Here is a 25746-nt window from a genome sequence, read left to right as displayed (position 1 = left end):
GTTTTACTTATCACACATTCGAATTAACAGCCTAGATTCTATATCTCTTGCTGAATTATGACAAAAGAAACCTGAGTTGAAAGACATACTCGTGCAGGTTTTCTACAGATCCTTCGAGGTGAGGCCAGTGGCAATTAGGACGGCCATTCACGTGAGAACTATGATTGCAGAAAATTTCCAGGCGAAATAATGGCTACAGAGGTTCAAGTGTTTAATGTCAAAACGAAAGTTCAGTGAGATTGTTAAGGCTACCTGTTCTCCAGTTTTACTTAAAATTAATGTTCACTATTACAAGATTGCAGCAATCTCTTAACAAGAATCAGACCCAAAAGTGCCAAAATCTTTGGAACGGTGAACGGAAAAAAATCCCATCCAAAGATTCCAAGCTCATTTGCAGCATTAGCTAGATGAACACCGGATTCTACAAATGGTTATGCTAGTACAAATTTCAGAGACAAACCACTCAACCAAAAGAATCACCGGAAGGGAAGAGCAAGAAAACGCTGCTAACTGTAAAATGAAGATTAAAGAAATGCCTATTTAGAGATAATTCTGGCACATACTCCAAACGCCCAAGGAAAACATGAAGTTGGCCAAATTGCAGAGGAGAGCAGGAGCTTCAGATCTCTTCATGGGTTGAAGCACTGATCCATTTCTGTTATTTCCACACAAACCGATGCCAAACTTGGCGCTTTCGAGGACCTCAGACCCATTCAGACACAAGCCTGTATTGCCACTCAAATCCAAGTTCCTTCCGAGTCTCTTTAGAAAACCAGAATCAAATGGAACGACGCCAACCAACATGTTTCTGCTAAGGTTCAAATGATATATCTTTGAAAGGCTGTTCAAACCTGTCGGGATTTCGCCTGTAAGGCTATTGTTCTCGAGTGATAAGGTGGTGAGGTTCAGCAGCTGGGAAAAACTCGCGGGGACTACGCCGAAGTATCCGGAATTCGCCAGCCTTATCTCTTGCAGCTTTACCAACTTCCCGAGTTCAGAAGGCAGTGGCATGAACAAGGGATTGTTATCCATGATAAAATACTGCAGGTTTTGGAGCTTCGGTAAAGCCCCTGCCAGGTACCCATTGAATCTGTTGCTGCTAAGAGCCAAGAAAACCAAGGCATTGAGATTCTCCCAGCTGTTCGGTATTGGTCCTGACAGTAAATTAGAACTCAAATCAAGCTTCTGCAAGATACCCAGTTGTCCAACTGATTCTGGGATAGAACCGGTTAGAGCGTTGTAGCTCAAATCGAGTCCTACCAAGCTCCTCAGACTGCCCAGCTGCTTTGGTATGGGTCCAGTGAGGAAGTTGTAGCTCAAGTCCAGATGTATCAAAGAGGTCAGCCTAGAGATTTCAGGAGGGATTCTTCCACGAAGGCGGTTCTGCGAGAGAGTGAGAATTTCCAGGGACCTGAACAGGGAAATTTCAGATGGTATATGTCCAACAAGTGCAGGGTTCGATCTAAGACTCAGTTGCTGAAGAGAGGTGGCGGTGCGAATGATTGACGGTAGGGAGATGGTAGTTTTGGCATGAGTGAAGCAGTTAAAGAAGAAGATGGATTGAAGAAAAGGTAACTCGAAGACCTGGGAAGGAAATGTAGCAGTTGTTTTGCAAACAGGATTGGGCGGGTTCCCAAAATCCAGTCGGGAGACATGCAAGCGGTTGTCGGGAGCTAGTTTGCATACTAAACCAGGCCACGAAGAACCTGGCTTGCAAGGGTTGGGATTTGACAGTCTCCATTTCCTGTCCGACGACATGTTCTCCATGACTCGGAAAAGGGTCTCCTTCTCAACAGGGTCCATGTTCATGTTCATGGCTTGAAGGTGTTGTGCTTGGTGGTGATTCTCACTCGCATGGGTGGACGAACAAATAAACGGCAGCGAGAGACACAGAAGCAGCGTTAAAGTAAGAAGGAAGAAAAGAACAGGGGGAGGAAACATTGGCGTTTGGGAGGTGAAAGCAGGGAGACAAGTGGTATCAGAAGTTCTTCGTGGCCCTGCAGAAGGTCTTCAATTTTCATGGGAGGTGAGTGAAGAAGAGAGAAGGGTGAAAGGAGAGCGATGAGTTGTGAAAATGTGATTGAGGTGATGTGTGGGGTCGTGACATTGAGTGAGTTTTGAAAACCATGTAAGGTCAAAAAGATTCACAGAGAGAGAGAAAAGAGATTGGAACTTGAAAATATCTGGGTATTTTTTATAGAGAAAGTGGACAAAAACAAGGAGAGCAAAACCTCGAGTACAGTGGAGCGGGAGAAGAGACCAGATCGAGCCTCTACGATGCCTTTCTCTTTCGGAATTTGAAACATTGTAGTACAATCCAGTAACAGAGAATAACATAAAAAACAACTTTAAATCTTCTCTTCTGCTTGAAAATGAAATACGATTAATTCCACTCGAGTATATTTTGCCTTTAGCATTCTAAACAGTAAAGGGTACTCGTCTCCTTTGCCTGCTTCTCAACGTTCTAAAAAGTACAAAACCATCGTTGGACATGCTTGCGAGATCATAGAACTATGACACTGGAGGGCAAATTCCAGGTCTATCTCTGATTTTCCTTTGGCTTGGCGTGTGCTTCCTTCTGTAGCTGCAGGGGCCAAAACAAGAATAGAAGAGCCCCTGTTTGGGTAGTTTGGATAATGAGCTCTGCTCTTTGGGTTAAAAAAACACAGATTAGCCATTAGATATTACACTAAATTGAAAGAATAATAACAAAAAAAAAAATTACAGGGATATAAGAGTAAAAAGAGGACAATGGAAGGATGCATTTGGGTTCAAACATGTCCTAAACGGTCGCAATCTTAAAAAGAATCAGTAAACATGTCTCCTGTTTGCCTCAAATTCTGGAGCAATTAAAACCATTAAAACACTATTTATAGTGCCCCTTCAAGCAGAAAAAACCAAACTGCAAGATCATTATTCTATGATCAGCTTTTGCAGAAAACTACAAGAACAGAACTAGTTAACCACATGAAAATGGACTTTTGCTGAAGTCACTCAATCGACCAAATAGGTGACAAGTACCCACACACCCCAGCCAATCCATTAAATTTCTGAGGCCTGAACATTGGCTTTTCATATCCAGACAACAGCTTTCAAATATCTTAATGAGGCTCAGTTTTCCCTATTGATTTTTCCTGTTACGTTTTCTCTCGCTTTTCATCTACCGTTTTGGAACAACTCTTGGACAGTGAGCCCTGTGTTTTGGAAAAAGAAATGGAGGGCTTTAAAAGCTATAGATTTTTTGAAGGCTTGATATTGATCTAGACTGAAAACCCTTCATAATTTATTCTTTTCGGTGGTCAAAAGAAGGAAAAAAAAAAACAGAGTAGAGGTCGTTTATTACGTAGCTTGTATATTCGAAGTTTAAATTTTCATAATGAAGAAAAGAAAAAAGAAAAAAAAAGAAACTGATGCAGAGGAACTCAACTCCTTAGGGAGAGTTGGACTGATCAGTTAACTGCACGGTACAAAGTGATATGATGATCGATTAGCCAATTATGATGACTCCTGGCATGTGTTTTTCTCTGTTTCAACTTTAAAAGACAGACGAGATGATCCAGTCTGAAAAATAAAACAGCGAGGCAGCAGCACAATTTCCCCTCCATATTGTGAGCTGCCATCGCCTCCAATTGTAGTCAATTATGAATGAGACAATAGGAAGAAGCAACCCTTCCCCACCCTTTTTTCTTGTAAAAGTTAAGAGCTCCCCATTGTTCAAAGGGAGAGAAGGGAGGAGCTCCTCCCCACGTGTGAGCAGAGAGACGAGGTGGGATGAGAGGAGAGGCTAAAGTCATTATTTCAATTTTTATATCTACCATAAAATTATATTTATTATCCTAATGCAATCATAGAAAGTAGATTTTTATTTGTTTTAATATAAATAAATAAATGAAAAACGCTGTTGAAAATACAATGAATTAAGTGAGAATGCAACCATTTGATCCAGCCTCCTTTGTTTTTCTGAATAAAGCGCTTACCTGGTCTACTTCAGTTAGTTAAAGAGGATCTACGAGGGTTAAACTGATTGTGCTTCAACCAAAATTTCATCTGGAAACAAAAAACTAGTAAAATACTTATTCTTCATAGATCCCGTTGTTTAATTTGGTCGGTGCGAAGCAATTCACAGTTGCAGCAGTTTGTCTGGTTCAGTGAAAAACATATTGCTCTATGTAATGGGTAGGACCCAAATCTGGTCTGATAGCTTCAACTGGTGGGACTGAACAAGTTGGAAAACACAGATAATCCCCATCGTTCTGGTAATCACTCAGGAACGAGGACGATCTCTCCTAGTGAAACATCAAGGCATTTTGGTTGACAAGTTCATTTTCAGGGTTGAAGATGACACGTTTTATATGCAAATAAAAGTAAGAGATGAACCTGTGTTACACTTACTGCTCTATTTGTTGTCACTACAAATTGGGAAAAACAAATGCCAGTTTTTTTTTTTTTCTTACAGCAACACTAACAATAAAGAAATAAATAAATTTCCACGCACTTTCGTTACATTTAGTTACCTATTTACAAGTTACATTTAACCAGATTAATCAGAGATGCCAGTCTAAACGTCATATAGCAGAAAGACTGAGGAACAGCATCAGCTTACCAAGATACATAAAAGGAAAAAGATACTGTGTCGTCATATGTTTAAAATTGCCAACTCCGAAGTATGAATTGCTGCATAAGAACCGCCAGAATGCTACCAATCGTAATGTTAATGACATTAACAACATCATTATTGAGCTGCCATTATCAGGAAGAGGGAGTCTGTGAGGACAGAGAACTTAGCAAATAAAGAAATGCAGAATCAGCAATCAGTAAGAATAATAGCAAATACATGGGGCAGGAAGTAACAAAATTTAAGCAGCAATATTTTTGAGTTAATCATCATGTATGGGCAATTTCCCGGGCTATGGAATTCCTCAAAGTTTAGATAATCTATGGTACTTGACTTCACAGAAATGACAAAAGGCCACCCATACTATCTCATTGCAACTCTGCAACTAGAACATTAGATTTGATTGTTAACATTTTCTGATGTTATTCTTGCACAATATAACCTCCACTGTGATAACCCGAAAAGCAATGTCACATGTGATGCTGATGTCACATGGATGGACCGTCTCTAATATTTCAAGGCACACCTCCTGTGACTTCTCACATGTGAATTCAAATAATTTTCTTTTTTTTTTTTTTTTTTGCATTTGAAGGAGTGAACTTAAATTCATATCATGCACCTGTCTTCCTCAAATAACAAAGGTGGCAACTTGGAGAACAGAGAATACAAAATAAATGGTTAGAGTCCTGGGAAGATAGCATCCTACCCATCGGAATCCTTCTTTCTCTTGAAATGAAGCTCCAATAATGCTCTCTCCAAGATTTGCAATCTGGGAGGCTAACACGCAAAGAACAGCTTCAGGTGCATTTACCTGCATCAGCAACACCTTAGCTTACAAATCCCTAAGCGGTAATAAGCATTAATTCTACTAGAAACAATCACTTATGACTTGGGAAATTTTGGTTACTTTGTTAATCAGATAACACAGCATGTAATTTTTATTTTTTTTAGAGAGGGGCGTGTTATGGGACATCCTGGTTATGGGCCTGGGTTAAGTATCTATGTCTTCCGCTCCTAACAGGCCGGTCTTTTGGGTAGTATTGGCTAGGTACTTAACATTTGGTATCAGAGCCGACCCTCGGTCGCGAGTTCGATTCCCGGCAATGCTGCAGAGGCTGGATTAAAATACTGGTAGGCCGTAGGATAAAAACCCGGGTCGGGCCAGTGTCGCTGCATCGCGCGCAAAAGCTAGATTAAAATACAGGTAGGTCGTAGGATAAAAACCCGGGTCGGGCCTGTGTCGTTGCGCCGCCGTGGTCGTCGGCTCACGAAGGGGGGGTGTGATGTTATGGGACATCCTGGTTATGGGCCTGGGTTAAGTATCTATGTCTTCCGCTCCTAACAGGCCGGTCTTTTGGGTAGTATTGGCTAGGTGCTTAACAGGGCGTGGCGCGATTCGAACTCGCGACCTGATGCACCTGATGTAAAGAGAATACCACTAGACCAAACGGCCTTAGGTATAACAGCATGTATTTTGTTACTATTCTTTCATCATCAGCCTGAAACCAAGACCTTACATCAATAGACATTGGATGTAGCCATTGACAAGTGAAACAAGTCACTCAAATCACAGAAGTTTTCAATAAAAACTTGGGTGTGAGTCGAGGTGGATTACACCTGGCTAATCTAAAATTAATTGGAACTCTGTGCAGAGGTTTAGAGAGAAGTCAACAAACAAACGGAAGAGAGTGAGCTCTAGTTAGAAAACACAGGATAACAAATTAGTTCCTAACAACTTTGGCTGATTAAGTTTTTCCTAATTCTAAAAACTTTTCCCAGAGTAATACAAAAAAGTGTTTGGTGATGCCCAGCAAGCCCTTGACCCTATCCTGGATACAAGTGTTAAAACCTGAGTGGTCATTACTGTTTGGAATTTCACTAGGCTTTCTCAGTTTGAGCTTTCTGATTGTGATTATACATTTGTTACAAAAAAGTGTAAAATAAAAAAGCCTAATACAGGAAAAAATGGAAACGTCAAAAAAACATCACTGGAATTAAATTGAGGGAAAAAAAAAATCAAAACAAGGCAAAACCCTTGTACCTCACCCATGAGACAAGCAACAGCAGCAAGAAGAACTGATGCTAAAAGTCCAGCAACTGTACCCTCAACACTCACGGCACCTTCTGTTCCTCTTGGAACAACTTTAAATGTTGTTACAAGATACCTGCCAGTCTCAAAACAACCAGGAAACTGAATGTCCAACTTTTTATCAGAGTTTAGTATTCATGTGCGTTAAATAAAGCAGTTTATCAAAGAAATGTCATTATGTATCAAGTCACTATGGTTAATGTAGGTGTCATGATTCAGTAAATTGGAGGTTGTAGTGCCTTCAAATGGCTCTCCAACTGGGAACCTCTGTCCTTATGTATGGTTTGTACCTTGAGTCAATCCTAAAAGTTGTAGGCAAAAAGTACAACAAATAATGAACAATACAGAGGAGAGGAGGTATAATTACGTTGTTTTCCCGAATGCCTTCCCAATCTCACTAGAAACAGTATCACTCAACTTTGTACAGAAGCTTGCAACAAACCCAAGTTGCCAGAGACCTACTGACAGGGGACCCCCTATGCCATATATAGCACACAAAGCACAAACAGAACCTGCTGCACTGGAACCAATTACACTTCCAGGCCCTCTTCTACCTTTCCTCTTCTCTGCCACTCCAAGGGCTTCCTTTTGGGCAATCTTTAACTTTGTCACAGCTGTACCCTGTAGATTAGTATATAAGTGCAATGTACTACTCAAGCATTTACACATACAGAGCAAAAACAAAGCCAAAGACTAAACACCGGAAAACAATTAGTTCAGCTGCAAAATAACAAGCAGCTGACAAAATGAGACATTGACGTAGATCACAGTTAGCAGCAGAATTGACTTGCGCAAGAGCTGCCACACGCATGACATAATATAGATAATTGAAGGTAGACAAATTGTCCCTAAAATTAACTAAAACAAAATGAAAGTAAAGAAAAGGAATAGATCTTCCTTACTCAGCAACAAAGAAAGATGAGTAACTATTAGAAACCGATGACATATTCACCTAAATTTAATGGAAGAAAATATTACCTAAGAAAGTACATAGATTTACAACGGAATCAACACAAAGAAATCAAGACAAGATCAGCATTCAAAACAAAGAAATTAATAACGTCTCCAAGTACAGTTTGAAAAAGAAAAAAAAGTTTCAGGAATTCAAAGATAAAAATTGGATAGAAGTCCAGAGGAAGTTTCGGTTAATTACACAGCGGAAGCAGCTGACGACTCGCCAATAATCTTCCAAAGGAACCAAAAAATCCAATTACCTACAGCTTCCTCCGCTAAGAAAGGAAAAATCTTTGACAAACAAATGCGTAGTAAGACAGAATTTAAAGAGGAGGACAGACTTTCTCTAGACACAAAGGAAACAGAAGCTCACATTGATACAAAAAAACGATAAAACCCGTTCATGAAAGCAGAAATTAAGAGTCATACAATTACGAAATAGGCAGCAACAAGCATAAACCCAGCTGGCCCGAACGCCCTCCAAGTCAACGTTCCAAGCAAGAAAGCTGAAGCAATCCCAGGTAGCGATAGCCCCGTGAAGAGAATAGGAGAACCCACCAAGAAAATCAAAACATTGTTAAGCAGTGAAGATTCCCAAGTGGGTGGGGAAGCTTGAAGGAGATCCAGAACTGCTCGAAACCCCATTTCAGGATTCGTCATGGCTCTTAGAGAGGTCATGTTAGAGGCCCTAGAATGCGAGCATCCAGGAAGTCTCAGGGCTGTCGAGAACTCAATTGTATATGCAACATTTTTACTGGAGGAAGGGTGAAACTGAGATTGTCTGAGTGCGGGTGATGAGAAAGTGAGGGCCGAGACAGCCATAGTGAGATGGAGCGGGAGGAAGGAGGAAGGAGAGTCGTAGCCTCGTTGTTGATTCTTTTCTCACATGTGTGCGGGTCGTGTGAACCTCCAATCAGGGAGTCCATCGAGTCCCAAAAAAATGGTTATTTAATGGGATTTAATCAAATCTATTATTAAGCTTAACATAATTCTGTTTCATTTTTCTTGTCCGGACATGGAAGTAAATCAAAGAGGTTCGCTATAATTGTACTCCAGTGTGGATGGAAATGGTAACTATAAATAATGCAAGCTTGCTTAGCAATAACTTCCACCAGAGCTGACCCCCTTCATTTGGAGGATTTTCTCTCGAGACTTAGCCGGGAAATCATAGCAGTTCCCAAACCTTCTCCGCTATTTCAGTTTCTTTTCTTCCTTTTTCTTGTTCTCGTCCTCATGTTTCTTAGTTTTTTTGTTTCAAGGGAACAAAGGTGAACTTACAGGTGAGATAGTTGAAGGGAAGGGGTGGATTGGAATATTTTTTTGTCTGCGACCCAATATATGAACAATAATGTAGTATTAAGCTCGTAGAGCAACAAAATGGCTCTCTCCTTTGCTACCTCTACTCTCCTCATCATCTCCCGAAACTGTGAAAATGAGGACATCTTCTCATGACATGCCCGTAGGTAGGAGGAAGATTTATGCTACCCTCTTGTTCGCCGTAGAGCTTGCTTCTCTTATATTCTTTTCTGCTATCCTCTTCAAAAAACAGGTTCCAGGGATCCAGTCTCTCGGGTAATATGTCTTCCTCCATTGATGAAGAAACGGCTGTGTACTCCGTCTGGGCGGTTGCTCCTGAACCCTTTTTTTAGGGAAAGACTGCAGAAGCAGATGGGAGAACTCAGAGATGAGTTCGGTGGCCCTGCGTTTGAGCACAACGTAACCGTCGTTTAGGGAAAAGACGGTCTGCATTAGCTTCGATCGTCTTGCGAGGGCATCTAACCGTAATACTTTCTGTGGCTAGACGGACATTCTTTTGCCAGTGCATCTATTTACTTGTTGATCCCTCTCCTGAGGTAGCACCATACTACCATTACATTGCATCTGTTTTACCTGATAAGAGCCTCTGTTACTCACGGGATTTTCATAATTTCATTGTTTTTCTCTGTTCACGGAGCAGAGGAAGGACTTGAATAAAACAGAATAAGATCATGAACTTGACAAAAGATAAATAAAACAGAATGTGCATTGTACATGGCCTGTCATCTATAAAAAAACGGACCTTCCTAGAAAATCTCATGTGAAGCACTAGACCCAGGAACTACAACTTGAAAAGGTAATTTAAAGCAGCAGGCAAACAGTGAGAGGCGTTTCAACTTTCTGTTTTTCTCTTTCCCTGCCAAACAGCTGCACATTGCGCAGGAAACACAAAAACACGGTTATTTGGGCGGAGTGCACAGAATGGCAACATCGCATCACACGCTTGTCGGAATCCAACGTATCAAGAGAACATTCGGAGAAAGTTGTTAGCATACGCCATTGGTTTGACATCTGGGTGTGGCTGCACAGTTACAAGTTTGAAAGATCAGATATAGATATCACGTATCCATCAAACGCATCTTACCCATAAACCAAAGTCAAGAAAACTAAATCAAATGACCCGATGTCTTAATGATGGGGAATTGAGATGATTAGAATAAATAAACGACAGCATTGTGATCAAAAGGGAGAAACTCACCACTACAGAGAAAGAAACAATGTCAGGCTTCATATGTGGAGCCTCAAAGCGTATATATGCACCTTTATTACCCATCTGAATCAAACAATGGAAAATGGTTACATAGCTTTAAAAGAACTGAGACCCGGTTTGCCTCCAACTATTAACAGAAGCACAGAAAACAAAATATATAAAAAATAAGAAACATAGGTGGGTGGGTAGCCCAATAGGTGGGTTGGTAGCCTATGACCAACAAACAGTAATATAAATTACATATTTTCATGTGAAACAAGACATGAATTGAAAAAAATAGCAGTGTTATGAACGAAAATAATAAATGCTTCATCGTTTCCAATGAAGTAAATACAAAAGCAGAACCAAACTTAACGCTCTGAAGTGCAATAAAGTGGGAATCGGCAGTCTTACTACCTGATCACAATAGTTTGGAGCAGAAAAGACAGTGATAAGCTTGCCATCATGTTCAATCTCATAACCTTCATCCTTAACTTCATGGGACCGTACAACCAGATCTGCCAGATATTTATGAAAGTAAGGAACTGCTTTAATATATGGAAGAAAAGAAACGCATACGGCTATCAAGTACCTAGGTTATTCTCTTGCAAAAATCTCTTTGTCACATCCCCACCAAAAGAAAGACCTACACCACGCTTGCTGGGGCCTCTTCCAGGTTGAGCTTGTGGGTCACTCCAAAGCAACTCACACATCAACCCTGACAAAATAATGGATCAGAAGATGAAGCACATAACAACAAAAATATAAGTGGGATTTCGCATAAACCACTATGTACAAGAATCCTGGCTCATGAAAAGCAAGGCAACAATTGTTGTTTGATCAAGGACGTTTCTTTTTCAGAATCTATTACAATGGGTTTATACCTGGTTACCCCTTGAACCTCAAACTCAAGACCTTGGATCAGAAATCCCCCCATGAGACTATTGCTGTTAGCTCCAAGGAGCTTATTCTACGTTAGTTTATTAACCTAAATCTATTAGGCCAATATGATAACATCATAATAAATAGAGAAGATTTTCTTTTTATTAGAAACAAAGCAACTAATACAGATGTTATCAACCTTTTGAACATGAAATTATTCTGTATGTCAAAAGACAAAACAGCATGCGTATAAGAAATGGATGTCGTTTTACCTTCCTCGGGAGGCTCACAAAAACGATCAATTGCTCTGATATCAGGAAGTTTTACCCCATCAACACTAAATAGGCCTCCATGAACTACAAAGACCTTGTTGTTAAGGACATGTGCTAGGGGTAAACAGCAAAATACTTCTGCAAAGAGTCCAACAAATGTCTCGTTCAATTTTGACCTGACCTCCCCCTCAAAACCATATATCTTGTTCATACTCTTGCTTTCATGATTTCCCCTAGAGAGATACATGCCTGAAATTATCAAGAGGAAGCATTCAGCATATTTCCAATAGAAATGTTAGGAACAGCTGCCTTACATAAAACTAGATTGAAAATGCTGCAAGGTAAAAATATATTGATAGCAGTAGAAAAGATCCGACTAACAGCCAGAGATATTAGGTGGTAACAGTAAGATATTATTTTAATGACAGTACTCTTTATTAATGGACATTTGCCATGATGTTAACTGAAAGAGCTGGGAGTAATTTGATAACCATAATGATGACTTTAAGCAATTATCTTCACAACAACCCTTCTCAGAATTAAACTACTTTATGGCATCATTACCGTAACCAAATGCAAGATCAAACGACAGTACTTCAAGACCTCTAAAACTCTTATTGGTTCTTTACTCTTTTTTTACTCATGACATGGCAAAAGGAGATACCGGAGAAAAAATAAGAGAAAACAGTGAAGAGAAAAGGGAAGAATCATTAGTGCAAAAAATTGAAGTACATGTAGCTGAATTTGCAATTATAACCCTAGAAGGCCTTTACAGAATTTACACAAGGCTTGAAATGTTCATATCTGATGAGTACAATTATTGGTCTAATTCATCATATTTACTTAATCATGTAGACTGCTAACCCAATCCTAGGAGCATTGTGCAATCTAGCACAGCACTAATTCATTTATTAAACATCCAGCAAGAATTTTTGGATTCTGTAGTTTATATCAATGAAATGGCAATAAAATTTGTAAAGCTCCTAAACAACCATGAATAGGCAAGTAAAAATTTTAGATTGATCCCTATGTGGAAAAATTCTTTGCAGATTCAAAGAAATATAAGCATGGCAACCAGACTTGTATAACAAAACAAAGTTAAAATTGCAAAATGTACAACATTTAACTAAAATAACGAGAGAAGATGTAACATTGTATACCTGATGGAGACATGCACTTGAATGCAAATAGCGTAAGAATACATTCAAGAGAAAAGGATCCCCGATCCACAAAATCGCCATTAAAGAGATAAGGATTCTCTTCAGAGGGAAGTCCATTGAGTTCAAAGATGTTCAGTAGGTCATAAAACTGCAGAAAGTCCAACATGTTTTGAATCTTAGTCACAGAGTATGCCAACAACAATTGCTTAATATAAACTCCCATCCTTTGCAAATATCTTGAAATGCCATAGCAAAATAATCTTAAAATACAGTCAAAGAACTAACACTTATAACACTGCAAGAACAGGTTAACAGAAATTGCAAACCACAACTGATACCCCCACCCCCCTAGCCCCGTAGTTCTCCCCAAGAGGATACCCCAGCTCCAAATCAAGAAACCAGAATCACAGCCATTGAGGCAGGGTCAGTCCAAAGTTGTCATGTTAATTTCAAGAATCATCTCAATAGTTTCAAACAAAAATGGAGCTTTAAAGAGAAAAATACATTGGTGCTATCAGATCTTAGTTCAGAACTTAAAATTACCTGGCCATGTATATCACCACAAACTGTGAAATGCTTGCCATTTGGAATAGTTACATCAACAAGAGAAGCCATAGCTCGTAGCATTTCCCTGGTCTGCAACACAATCTGGAATGCATATCTATAGCAAAGAATATGAGCTTTTAGAATACAGAACAGCTATAATGTTTCACCCAGTAATGTTAAATTGAGAGATTAAGGAGTAGAGAGAGAAGATAGAAAAGTGCAGAGAGCTGCTAGAAGTTCGCAGCAGAATGTATGCACTTCAATGAGGCCTGGAGGTCAGCCTCTCTCTATTAATACTTGTGTGAAAATAGAGTAAAAATACAGAAGTGTCCATCTACACTAAAATCCCTATATCTTTCTATATACACCGAATTTAACGAAAACTGGAATATAAAAACATCTGAAATTACTACTACCCTCAAAGAACAATCTGACAAATGTAAAATTACCCAAATACCCTTCTTCACATAATTCAACAAATAATACAGATATTTCAAAAGCAAAGTCTCGTTTGCAAATACCGTTTATGCAAGCATTTCTGCTTCTTGAAATCTTCTATCATTTTCTTTACAAAATCCAGAGTTACAACTTCTCCTTCTATCCTTGCACCTGTGTATGAAGGCTCCACCTCTGGGAAAAAAAAAAAATAATTAATTTTAGAACAACTGAAAAACAATGCGCTTCCACTATTCCAGCAGAAATTTAGGCATTGCATCTCTCTTGCATCAGTTTTTTGTAAGCATGAAAATAGGCAGGTAATTATCAAGTAATATGAGACTCTAAGACAGGATAGAATTTATTTTGAGCCACAAAACAAGACCTTTTGAAGATGTTAACAAGATCTAAAAGCATTCAAAAGGAAATAGATCGATGTAAAACAATTTAACAAAGCATCATGCTTTTCCCCATATGGTCACCTAAGATGAAAGAAGAAAAGAAGGGGAAAAATTACTACGTACTAAAGTCCATCTAAGCTAGGTGCACCCAATTTTTAATTTAATCATCAAATTTGAATTGAGGTGACTCAAAACTTGTTTTCTACTTATTCTTCATTTATTTCTTATCTCATGCATTAATGACTTATGCTAATTTGAGATGTTTCATTATTTTTATCAAATTTTAATATTTTTTAGAAAGCATTGATGAATTTTTTAATGATAAAATGAAGATAATAGGATTATTGTAAATTTAATGAAATAAATGACACTGTTGTAAACAGTAATACGTTTCTAAGGAAGACAAAGTTGCGTGCAGCCAAGGTTGAGACCAGCTTCTCCAAGAGCCTTATGCGATACTCTTAATCAAATATGTTGTGCAAGAGAAAAAAGGAAGCTCAAGTCAAAGAGAGCTGAATTTCCTATTTCAGTTTCCAGTTTCTAAAACAGAAAATCCTAAGCTGGCAACTTGTTGTCTTATTGAAGGTTTCAAGAAATTTAGCTAAGTGGCACTTTAATATTTTTTAGGAGAATTCATCAAAGTTCCAAAGGTCAAAGGCCAAGAGAGCAAACGCCCTCATTAACAACAGGGGTTGATCAAAATAACAAGAGATTGGAGATGAACCCATTCCTTAGCTAACTCATCAGAGTGTCAAAGATATAGGACCAATTTTTATTTTTTTTAATAAAAGGTGTAAATGTCATTAAAAGAGTGAAGAGTACAATACCTGGATAAAAAGGACCTTCCTCCACAACAAGGTGTTGGAGTGAAATGCCTAATTTAGCCTGAGTATCCGCTAGATGATTAACTGATCTAAGAATGTATTTCCAATTACATTGCAATTGAGAAATTAAATTACAAATATAAAAAAAACAGATCCTAGTGCTGCCAAGGAGGTTTAGAGGATTTCTCACACCAGTTGATAACGATTTTTGAGTCACCTTCGATGCAGAGAGAGGACCCACCAAACATTGCTTGAAAAGTTTTAATCCATTAAACAGTCCCAAAAGCTCAGCAGTGGTTGAGTCAGATAGTCCAATTGGCCCAGCGAAAGAGAAAAGAAGATTTCCATTTTCGTTGTGATATAGGACCAATTACGAATAACATTTCAGGCAAGGAAGCAAATGTCATAAAATACATTCCAGTACCACCAAGGAAGCATGCCAAACTTCTTGCACCAGTGAATCACAGACTGGCAGTCATCCTCAACCTCCAAAGGTTTCATAAAATAATCAATAGAGCTTACTCCCAAAACAGCACTCAATGCAGCAGAGTTGGAATTGGAAATTTTAATTAGTTGGAGCAGGAAACGACAATCAATTTACTTTTTTTTAAAGTTGAAATTTTAATTGGTAAGGCTAAAATAGAGGTTGTTTCATGCTTAGTCTTAAGTTTCTCAATTAGAAACTTCAAAAAGCGGTAACTCCATGTGTCTAATTTTAGTTAAAATTTATTCTTGTTCAGTAAGTTATGTTGGGTTGAACCTGGTTTCATCTCAAAATGATTAGCCACTTAGGAGGCTTATTGCTCAACCTTATAACCATTAATTTTCCTTCTCATTTCTCTATATGGGACTTTTTCCTACTCAACACTCTCCCCCACTCCACGCCTAGGCTTACACTTAATGGGCCTGCCACATGTCCACAATACACAAACAACATGGCTCTCACTACAAGGAGCCCACAATACAAATAACCTGGGGAGCTCACACTAGGCCTCAACCACACACACAACCTACTCTGATACCATGTTGGGTTAAGCCCAGTTCCATCTCAAAATAACTAGCCACTTAGGAGGCCTATTGCTCAATCTTATAACCCACTAACTTTCCATCTCATTTCTCTATGTGGGACTGTTTTCCACTCAACAAGTTTTAAGCAAAAAATAAGAGTTGTCCTCTAAAATAGGCCAGCAACAGAGTTACCAAACTTGGCCATTCTAAATGCCTATGCAATGTGTAAAGCACAACACATTGTTAACTATTCAATACAATTCTGATTTTATTACCTTCTAAACAAAAGCTATTTTCTGTCTGTTTCTTCCAGTTTTTTCTATGAGAATAAAAATAGAAATCAAAAGTGAAATGCCAATCAAGAAAGAGTACAAAGGTAGATAGTTACATTACGAGGGATGATCTCAGCTCAGAAGAAATGATAAAACATGAAAAACTCAAAGAGGGAAATAGGTGCTGACAGTGAAGTGCTGCTGGGTGATCTTTCCCTAGCTAAAGCATCGGTAATGCTATTGACGCTCCCAGAAGTGTGTAACCATGTCATTTTTAAGGTTTAACGAATAAATTCTATTTAACCAAAGTACATAAAAAAGGCCCCGACAATCTTTTATTCCTTGTGGCCCAACTAATGACCACAGGCAAGTCTCCTTTCCATAACAAGGGGAGTAGAGATTTGAAGACCCTAGAGAATGACTCTGAACTCCACCAGCGTTGCACCACACCGACCAAAAGAAACGGTGGAAACAAGAAGGATGTTACCAGCTGTTTTTTGAATTTCTACTTTTGTTAATAGCTGCTGACTTTATTTTCTGTCATTATTTTTCTATTTAAATGCTAAAATGCTTTTATTGCTGAAGATAGGAAACTTACACATTCATACACAGATTTAGGCTACGATAGGAAGAGAATCTCACAACAGCAAACATGGGTGGGTAACACTGGGTAACACCCTACTTGGCCAGAGTGTCAATCTTGCAATTTTGGCAGCCTTAAGGTATGCTGCCAAGAGATTATCAAGAACTTCAAAGGTACTTGATTTCATCATAAATGTAGGCTAAACAGCAAGGGAGAGCAGAGTTTTTCTTCATCCAACTAATCACATTGGCTGAATCCCTTTCAACAGTAACTGGGCCATTAAACTGCTGCTTATAAAGTCTCAAGCCCTGCAATAAAGACTTTATTTCTGCTTCAGCTGAATTGCAGGAACCAACTGGCCCAGAAAAGGTTAGGAGAACAGATCCCTCATGTTTCCAGAACAACCCCACAATTACCTGCAGGACCAGGATTTATGATAGAGCTACCATCAAAGTTAATTTTTAGGGATCCAAGGGAAGGGGGCACCCACTGCACAATCTGAGGCTAAACTGAGAAGCAAATGTTGGAACCAGATTCCTATGATTCTTGAGAATTGACAAAGGTAGGGAGGGGGGAAGGCCTTTGTATGTATTGGAGGAAACCAGAATTTCTTGCGGTGTCCTTTAATTTTTACACATCCAATTTGAATTTGGACTATATTTTTTTGTTGCTGGTCAAACTCTAGAAAATGCATACTCTGAAGAAAGCTTTTAATGTAATTAACCTTTGAAATAAACCACATTGCTGCATTTATCCCCTAGACTTGAAAAAGAAAAAAAAAAAATCCTATGACTTTCAAGATATTATCAAGCAAATGAGAATTCAGTCTCAAATGTTTGGAAAGAAGATACGTCATCACCACCACAAAGACATAAAAAAATTACCTATGGAGCAAAAATCAATAGAATCCGCGATTGAGCGTTTTTCAGAATCAGATGAAGCAATAGCTTCTTCAAATCTAATCTTCTGCACAGCTTTATCACATTCCTTCAACTTTTTGTTGGCATCAGGATCATTTGGACAGAGTCTCTTGACCTAATTCATGTAAAGGGCAAGTGACAATGTTAAGATTGTTGCATAGCCCTGAATCAAAAAATTTGAAGGCAGACAGTTTATTACAAAAATACTCAGACTCACATTTGAACTTATGTTATTAAGCATCCATAACTTTAATTATGTCAATAGAGTGGCAGAAACTACTGGATAGAGGATGAAGTAAAATTTTGAAAAACTAAGAAAAATGAAATGACATCATGTAACATCTATAAAAAATAACTTCCATTCGAAATCTTCATTACAGAAAAACACAAATGGAATTCAAACATGTTTAGTCGAATAACTTCCAAAAGTTTGCTGATGTAATAAGAGTGACAATCACTAAATGAACTGGAATTAGAAAATTGGTATAGATGCACCAGAAGTGCCCATTCTTGAGATTCATGAAAATCTCAAACAAAAGGATAAACATTTTCTAACTTACCAAACTCTTGTAAGAAAAACACAAAATTCAAAGGCAATATTTCGAGGAAAGTTCCAAGCCCAGAAAGGCTGTACGAACGGATGTCAAGAACTGGAAGAATGTACTCTTCCTAAAAATTTATGCACATTCTGAATATAGATAACAGTTCCCACATAGCATCTACATTGTTTTGAGAGGCTTCTTCTATCATATGACGTGAGAAAAGGAGCACTTATATACTCCCAAGGTGATGATAGCAATCAGGTAAGCAATAAAACTTCGTTAAAAATTTGATCCTCTACAGTGTACTTCTACAGAATCATCTCCAACTAGAAGATTTCTGCCTAAATGATTTAACTTCCTTGAAGAGAAAAGAAGGGTATGAGTTTAAGCAAAAATGTGTACGGGCTCACTAAGATCCATCGCTACGTCTTTATAAAAATTGTCTTAACTTTGGAAGATCACAATGAAGTTCTTCTTTTGTAACTCGAAAAAGAAAGTCTGTTAAGATTGATTTTGGCTAGAATCTGCCCTTCCAATCACAATGAAGTTCTTCTTTTGTTTATATCAACAATCAGTTTCTATTCAGTTCTTTTTTTGTAAAACATGTTTAAGCTACAATGACGACAACTTTGGCAGCTTCCAACAACAACGTGCAATCTTTTATGCACTACTGAGTGTCCTCTTATGCCTGTGGCATGTATTTGTCAACAAATTGATTTCCTCAAATATTGCCAAAAGTCGAACTAATGCAATAGAAAACAGAGTAAACCTACAACGTATAATGAATTTCCAAATTCAGTGTTTCTTTTTATTTGTTGAGCTTGTGTTCAACTTTCCCTATTCAGCGACAAGAAAATGCTTTTTCTTCGGAATTTCCAGCCAGAGATAGAGGTCAAGTAATTTCACTTTAAGAATAAAAAGGGTAAGAGTTACAGTTCTGTTTAATAAATTGAATAATTAATTATTATTTTCCATGGAAGTTTAATGCTAATTGTGAAAGAAAAAGAAAAATTAAGAGGGAACTTAGCACGGAAATGCAACATCACAACCTCCTCAAAATCTGTTATGCGACAGGCAGTCCACTAGACATCTCGGTGAGACACCCACCCATGAATGAAATCGTGATACTCCACTAACACTGATCAACGACTCCAGACTAAGTAGAAAACTTGCATATAAAATCTATGACTCCACGTGAAAACTATAAGCCTAAGACAAGATTGCACACCCATCTCTGAGTAATCTAATAAAATAAGTCTGGTATAAGCTTATGGATGAAATTCATTTTGACCATCAAAGTTACAGTGATTTGTATGATGCTATCAGGTGCCTAATGATGTGATAGTTAATAATTAGTCAACAGCGCCGATCAGCAATGTTTTATTGGTTTGTACTGAACAATACAACCATTAATAAACTGTATCAGACATTTTGGCATCCTAATAAATTCTCAGCTGGCACACTCACAACCGCTCCATACCTATGAAGGGAAGAGAGATATAAAAAGATAAAAGACTACAAAACATACCACAGATCATAAATCAGCAGCAATCATAAATTTAATAAGAGAGGTTTAAAGCCTTTAAATATCTACATAGAGATTATTACATACTAAAATATAGCCGGATAAAGAAATAAATAAATAAATTCAAGCCCTTTCATAGTGAAGTCAAAATATAGAAGAAGATGATGTAGTTAACCTGCTGGAAATCTTTTAAAGCTTCCTTGAATTTTCCCATCGCAAGATACGCAGCACCTCGCCTATAATAACCCTGCCAGGAGATGAAATAACAACTTTTACAATGAAATTGCAGCAGAAAGAAGAAAACACAGGGACCAGAACTCTAGAGGTAATTCATGCCTTCGAATATCTAGGGTCGACGTCAATAGCTTTTGTCGCATCCTGCAAGGCACTCCCATATTCCTCAAGTTTTGTGTGGGAAATTGCACGATTTGCCCAGTATACCGCATTATGAGGATTTAATTCAATAGCTTGAGTGTAAAGATCAATAGCTTGAGAGAACTTGTGAACTGAGAAATAAAAGGTACAAGCACATGGATAATTATATTAGTAATTGTCAAAGACCCACTAGAACAAAGATTCATCAATAAGTGGATGCTATAAAGATCCAGCTAGAAACGGAAGGTCGCTAGATACCTTTAAATGCTTCATTAGCAAGTATTTTGAATTCCTCAGCTCGCTCCTCGGGCAACTTTTCTTTGTCATTCATGATAATTATGCTGCTCTTATGAGAACGCAGAAGGGTATAATACTGCAATATTATGTGTGTTCCACCATTTTGTAGGGAACTCCAGTGACTGCATTAACGGAACAATCACAAAGATGAATGCGGGGAAACTGCTGCAACAGTAGTTCAACACAAATTATATTAAAAGACAGCTAATTGTACCAGGCATATGCATTCCCCGCCCATGTCCAAGGTGCCTAAACGCTCTTACACAGATGTCCGACGATGGAAGTATGAAATCGGAGCAATTGCATTAAAGTTCGTTTTTTGACATTCGAAATTAGTATTTCGGTACAACCAATAAGAGATTGATAAGATGCTAATCTCCCCAGTCAGCAGACTGTCCTATTTTAATAGCATAAGAGAAACAACCGATCAAGCTTCATAACCACATCGCAAGCGCCGAAACCGAAAAACGAACACGTGGACGGGAGTTGTAAATATGCAAGAGCGACAGAGTGACGGCACATTGGGCTTTGACGGAAAAAGGGGAGACCCAAATGAATAAGAGGCGAGGAAAAGCGAAGTACCTGAGACAATACGACGTCCCTACGTCGCCGGAGACATTCGGTAGGAAGCGAAACGGGGCAACTGAGCTTAGAGGCTTTACAGTACACAAAAACCCTAATTGCAAGAGAGCGTTTATTGCTGTTCGTGGTGGAGCTTGGAAGTAAGCTGAGATTCTTGAGAAAGCTAGAGTTGAGGCGAACGAAAAGAAGAACTATATACGCCAAAACAAGGCACAAAAGGAAAAGGTAAGAAACGGTGACATGGCGAAAGACGGGTATCCACTTGATTCAAGCGAGCCTAGTTTATATAGTTCAGGTAACCAGCTTCGGCAGTTCAACCTTGAACAATTTCTTTTATTTTCCTTCTTGTGGCTTATTAGATTTCATTGGATCAGCCGTGTATACCTTCCTTAAATTCCTTATCGAACGGTAGCCATATAGTCCATAACTCCTTAGACAGAATCCGATAGAATCAACCGATACGCAACATATTGACAATATGCAATATGTGTCAACGGTATACTTCTCCCTCATCCAACGATCGGGGGCCTCTACCCTCCTGCTCCATGAGAGGGGTTCAAGAAGGTTTTCCCTCCTAATGTGTAACGCTTGGTTTTGAAGATAGTGGAGTTGATTCGGATTCTGAGACAAGCCATTTGATTTGGAGGGTCTAACTTGGTGTAATAACACTCTGGTCCAAGAGTCTGTCGAACTCAGATTTAATTCATTTAAATTGGACCAACTTGGTTGATCCAAATCTTATCCTGTTATATTGTGGGTTTTCGGGATATGTATACGTCAGGTTAACTCAGATTTTTCCGGCTGGCACATTTGATGCAGAAAAAACGGAAAAAAAAAAAAACTCATGGGAAAACTTGCTTCAGAATGTCCAGGCTCATATCCAGGAAAAACCAAAAAAGGCACAAGGGAGCAAAATTTGACTCCAGATTCCCAGAAGGATATGCAAAGAAACCCGCTGGAAAATTCCTACCAAGCACAGAAAGGAACCTCCATATTGTACAAAACATTTCGTTAAATGTGGCAGGGGGAAAATTATTACAAAAAGAAAAAAGAAAAAAAGAAAGAGCAGCAAGAACACCTAATCCATTTAGCTCATCAGCAATGCCTCCTCCGTTTAGAGACCGGCAGACCCATTTGATCCCTGTAAAGAGATTGAAAAGGACTACAAACATCTGGCACAAAAACTGAATGTTCCACCGGCTTCTTTCTCAAGGTTCTGGGCCAGTGCAGGCCCGATGCAGTAGGTGGGGATGGAATCTCTGGGACAGTCCAAGTAATCTCTGGTACTTGACCCAAGCAGTCATCAATGTCAAACTCCCCTTCAGTAGTGCAATCATAGACTGGGGACAAATCCGAATCACCAAGGTTCCCATTATCAGCCTACAATTATCACCAGAATCAGGAAGAAAAAGATGATCAGGAAGCAGCTGATTGCCAAGAGAATCGTAAGATCTCAGACACAAACAAATGCTTGACGCAATTATGTCTTACTCCTACTGGTAGGATATGGCATTTGCTAACTCCAACCCTAACTCAAAATGCATTATTTAGTAGGTTGACTGGGTGGCTTGGTACTCGTGAGCAGCATAGAGCATGACTATGCATAAAACACGAATCACATTATAGTACCAACTCAGGACTCTCAGGATAGCGTATCCCAAGCATTATGCATGTATGTAAGTTCACCAACAATATAAAACATACCTTAGAAGACTCCTGCTCTGGAAACCCAAAATTCTCGTTCAAACCAGATAGTTCAAGGAACTCATCTATAGGCCACTCAGGCATGACCTCAGGCATCATCGTCCCACCTGTGAAGGGCAACTTGGTGGCAGGTAGTCTTCCTAGTCCATCTCCTTGACTCAATAAGACCTCGTTATTTTCCATGAAGGTTGAGATTGAGGTACTCCTATTAGACATGGTTCTCCACTGAGCTTCAGCACTTCTCTCTGCAGAATCTGGCTTCTCCTTGGGCAATGTATCAGATACAGTCCTCCACTTTGCTTCAGCACCTCTCTCTGAAGACTTCAACTTCTCTTTGGACAATGTATCAGATACAGCTCTCCCCTGTCCTCCAGCACATCCCTCAGAAAACTTCAACTTCTCTTTGGAACATGATGAAACTGGATAAGAGACTTCAAGTGCCACCTTTACTCCTGTGAGTAAAAACCTCTGATGGGCAGAAACAGAGGGGTTTGCTGTGTGAATGGCATAATCACATTTTCTACAGAGCAGAGCTCGATCCTCCAGGCAGAAAAAGTATCCAACACTCTCCTGAAGAAGAAGAGGAATTAGAGAAAAACATTACAAAGAACAGTGCACTGGCAGACCACTATAATTGTAATTGACCACCATAAATAACTGGTTCGATCCCAGCATGCTCAATTTGCACAGAACTTCAGAGCACTCACTCCACACTTCTCATGAGATCATTTGCACTACCTATCAATAAAATAATAGGAGCAAACTGCAATTTTTGTGTAAACAACAACTTTTTGGTTATGAAAAACAAAACATTAAAAATCTATAAGATATATGACACTATTGTATAGTGTGCTTTTCTAATACTACATCCTGTTGCCACACTTCCTCATAAGACCACTAACTCCCTAACCTGATAAGCAAATGCTTGTTTCACACCCTTCACATCTTTGTAAGAGAAATGACATTGTATTTCTAGTTAGACTAACTTCTGATGTTAAAAAGATCAAAAAAGCTATGAGGCAGTTTTGCTAACTGGATTTATCAATAAAGCTAGTAGAATGACAAGCCAATATACTATGATCACAACAACAATATCTAGGTTAGCTTATCACGGATAGACACTGAGGTACAGAAAACTCCATCAGCCCCTAAGGAAAAAGAAGCAGAATAGTCAAACAGTAATTAAGATAACCTGCACATAAGTTTGATTAGATCACCATGTATGAGCTAACAAAAAGGGCCAGACTCTGACATGATTGATAGAGTATAAATTTTTGCATATTTCTCCTGAAAAGGTAGCAACTTGGTGTTGCATATTCAAACCTATTAAAACCATTATGTTTGTAAAAAAAAGGTTGATGGAAAATTATTTGAGGAGGAATTTATGGGTGGTTACACAAGTGTTCATCTTCAGAAAGATGCTCCGTTTCAGAATTAGTAAATAGAAGTTTAGAACACAGTTCAAGTTTTGTTACTAAAAACATATTAACTTAAACTGAGAATACAAATAGAAGAGGCCTTTTAAGTCACAATGCACCTGTTGACTTCGGTATGAACTTTCCTTGACACCAAAACGTTGACAACTGTAGACAGGTACAGGATAATCGGCCAGGCAGTCTGCTATTGCTTGGCCCCTTGATCACCAAATGGGTGACGCAGATAGAAACATCTTATGCCTCACCACATTCCCTTCACATTAACCCAATAAAGAAAAGGAAAAATGAGCGCGTAGTTTCCAGCCCATATTGAAACAGTATCAAACTTCATGTCAACCAAATTTAAGGCTTCCGGAAGGTTCTCTTTACTTACAACCAGAGGATACCTACGTACCCCTCCCAAATGTAAGTTTTCATGACATAAGAAGCTTAATACTCGAAAATTCAGTTAAAAGGTTTATCAGTCAAGGTTTTATGCTCTTCCAATCCTATCACGTACATTCTCACTGAGATTGGCAGCTTCCTCTGTCCGAAAATGGCATAATTCCACTTTCTGCCTCCATAGCATCTCCTTCATCCCACACCCTCGCCACATATTAAACCTTGAATCTTCTCTTTCTGTTTTCCAACAGAGAACGGCAAAACAGACTTACTAACTAACAAACAAATAGAACAAAATCAAAGAACCTACATGCTCGAGGAGGGGTTGGGGGTTGTCAGGACTACCGATAAACCTCCTAAAATTAAAGAGAATTCCCAAAAATCACGACCGAATCAAAGAATCCAAGAAGCGAAATTGTAAAACAGAACCCAATTCACTAACGCGAATCCACGGTACCTCTAAGGTCAACCTAATTTAAAAAAAAAAAAAAAAACATGAAAGACATGGTGACAGGTACTCATTAACCGATTCCACTAACAAACTTCTGCATCTTTGAAGCTTACCTGACAGATGTCACATTTAGGCATCTGAGAAGATGAATTTGATAAGGGAACCCTGTGGTGCTTCCTAGCGAGCTTGTTAGCCGCATGAACCTTCTCGTCACAGACCCAACACAAAGCCGCCTCGTCCGCGCAGCACAGAACGTTCGCCTCCGCCCCCTCGCAGGCGTTACACTGGATCTTCATCCTCAAGCCACGAGTCAATTTCTGTCGACTCAAACCAAGAACTCCATTTTCAGCCGCCAGAAGAAGAAGAAAGATTCCAATACTCACAAAACTATATAGGATGATTTTTCGGTTCTTCGGACATAGGGTTTTCGGTGGTGGCTAATAAAGATCTAGGAAGCAAGTGGCACCTTCCTGCTTCTAATATCGGTCTACACTAAGCGACATTTTGGTACCCTCTCTCTGGCATCAAGACCAAACCAAAGTGGCGAGCAGGGGCAGCAGCAGAAGCCTGCTCTTTACGTGTCTCCCGTTATAAAGACGAAAAGTTGACAACGAACCGATATATATCGGCTTCTCCCCCAGATTCGGTCATATTATAATCCACGTAAAATCTTTTTCCACCAGAAGAAAGGCATAAAAGGAAAAATGGGTTCGTCGAGGTCGACCGGAGCAATCGAAATAAAATAATGGAAATCTTATCCCTAATGCCAGATCCCTGATCTTTAATCCAATATCAAAAATATTTTAAACCCCCTTTATATGCCGCCGGTGTCTGATAGTAGGGGGTGGGGCATATTATGTTGTGTGAAAATCAAAGCTGTCGTGTGAACGGGAGTCGCGACCAGGCAAACTCGTGACTGGCCACAGCATGAGGTGTGAAACTGTGAATCACAAGTACGAAGAGACTCGGAGATACACTGAGATAAC

General features: G+C 39.0%; 4 protein-coding genes across 7 annotated transcripts; all 4 read right to left on the bottom strand.

Moving 5' to 3' along the window:
- Window positions 1–321: 321 nt before the first annotated feature.
- LOC137940755 (receptor like protein 29-like) lies at window positions 322–2151 on the bottom strand. The gene has a single exon (XM_068785906.1). The coding sequence runs from the start codon at window positions 1939–1941 to the stop codon at window positions 541–543; it is 1401 nt and encodes a 466-aa protein (XP_068642007.1). The 5' UTR covers window positions 1942–2151; the 3' UTR covers window positions 322–540.
- Window positions 2152–4337: 2186 nt separating this feature from the next.
- Window positions 4338–8559, bottom strand: LOC137955696 (protein VTE6, chloroplastic). The gene is made up of 5 exons (XM_068802772.1): window positions 8088–8559; window positions 7072–7325; window positions 6657–6780; window positions 5322–5426; window positions 4338–4740 (listed from the first exon to the last, which is right to left on the bottom strand). The coding sequence occupies exons 1-5, from the start codon at window positions 8478–8480 to the stop codon at window positions 4645–4647; spliced, it is 972 nt and encodes a 323-aa protein (XP_068658873.1). The 5' UTR covers window positions 8481–8559; the 3' UTR covers window positions 4338–4644.
- A 995-nt stretch (window positions 8560–9554) lies between these two features.
- On the bottom strand, window positions 9555–21056 carry LOC137940572 (serine/threonine-protein phosphatase 5-like). Of its 4 annotated transcripts, none has more exons than XM_068785841.1 (13): window positions 20421–21056; window positions 20168–20328; window positions 19871–20040; window positions 19710–19781; window positions 17432–17582; window positions 13546–13654; window positions 13022–13139; window positions 12479–12626; window positions 11319–11567; window positions 10757–10882; window positions 10582–10682; window positions 10174–10248; window positions 9555–9996 (listed from the first exon to the last, which is right to left on the bottom strand). In XM_068785841.1, the coding sequence occupies exons 2-13, from the start codon at window positions 20238–20240 to the stop codon at window positions 9937–9939; spliced, it is 1452 nt and encodes a 483-aa protein (XP_068641942.1). In that variant the 5' UTR covers window positions 20241–20328; window positions 20421–21056; the 3' UTR covers window positions 9555–9936. The 4 variants fall into 4 exon arrangements, with proteins under 4 accessions (XP_068641942.1, XP_068641914.1, XP_068641887.1 ...); XM_068785813.1 differs by having other exon boundaries at window positions 20168–20371; window positions 20789–21056; XM_068785786.1 differs by having other exon boundaries at window positions 20168–20368; window positions 20789–21056.
- Window positions 21057–21617: 561 nt separating this feature from the next.
- On the bottom strand, window positions 21618–25404 carry LOC137955688 (B-box zinc finger protein 22). The gene is made up of 3 exons (XM_068802760.1): window positions 24874–25404; window positions 22493–23062; window positions 21618–22168 (listed from the first exon to the last, which is right to left on the bottom strand). The coding sequence occupies exons 1-3, from the start codon at window positions 25054–25056 to the stop codon at window positions 21884–21886; spliced, it is 1038 nt and encodes a 345-aa protein (XP_068658861.1). The 5' UTR covers window positions 25057–25404; the 3' UTR covers window positions 21618–21883.
- Window positions 25405–25746: the final 342 nt, after the last annotated feature.

The sequence above is a fragment of the Aristolochia californica genome, unplaced genomic scaffold (genome assembly GCF_029961685.1).
Source record: "Aristolochia californica isolate CCGP_79_NKW_82.1479 unplaced genomic scaffold, dmAriCali1.0.hap1 SCAF_1, whole genome shotgun sequence".
NCBI classification, from domain to species: domain Eukaryota; kingdom Viridiplantae; phylum Streptophyta; class Magnoliopsida; order Piperales; family Aristolochiaceae; genus Aristolochia; species Aristolochia californica.
This window is presented reverse-complemented; position numbering and strand designations above follow the sequence as displayed.

Coding starts and splice junctions, on each gene's coding strand:
- LOC137955688 (XM_068802760.1), bottom strand. CDS start 25,056: ATGAAGATCCAGTGTAACGCCTGCGAGGGGGCGGAGGCGAACGTTCTG. Junction 23,063..24,873: donor CTAAATGTGACATCTGTCAG/GTAAGCTTCAAA, acceptor CTTCTTCTTCAG/GAGAGTGTTGGATACTTTTT. Junction 22,169..22,492: donor CAGAGCAGGAGTCTTCTAAG/GTATGTTTTATA, acceptor TGATAATTGTAG/GCTGATAATGGGAACCTTGG.
- LOC137955696 (XM_068802772.1), bottom strand. CDS start 8,480: ATGGCTGTCTCGGCCCTCACTTTCTCATCACCCGCACTCAGACAATCT. Junction 7,326..8,087: donor TTGCTGCCTATTTCGTAATT/GTATGACTCTTA, acceptor ACTAATCTACAG/GGTACAGCTGTGACAAAGTT. Junction 4,741..5,321: donor AGAAAGAAGGATTCCGATGG/GTAGGATGCTAT, acceptor TGATAATGGCAG/CTCAATAATGATGTTGTTAA.
- LOC137940755 (XM_068785906.1), bottom strand. CDS start 1,941: ATGTTTCCTCCCCCTGTTCTTTTCTTCCTTCTTACTTTAACGCTGCTT.
- LOC137940572 (XM_068785841.1), bottom strand. CDS start 20,240: ATGAATGACAAAGAAAAGTTGCCCGAGGAGCGAGCTGAGGAATTCAAA. Junction 11,568..12,478: donor CAAGTGCATGTCTCCATCAG/GTATACAATGTT, acceptor TGATAATTTCAG/GCATGTATCTCTCTAGGGGA. Junction 9,997..10,173: donor TTGTTTCTTTCTCTGTAGTG/GTGAGTTTCTCC, acceptor GTAACTGTGCAG/CCACACCCAGATGTCAAACC.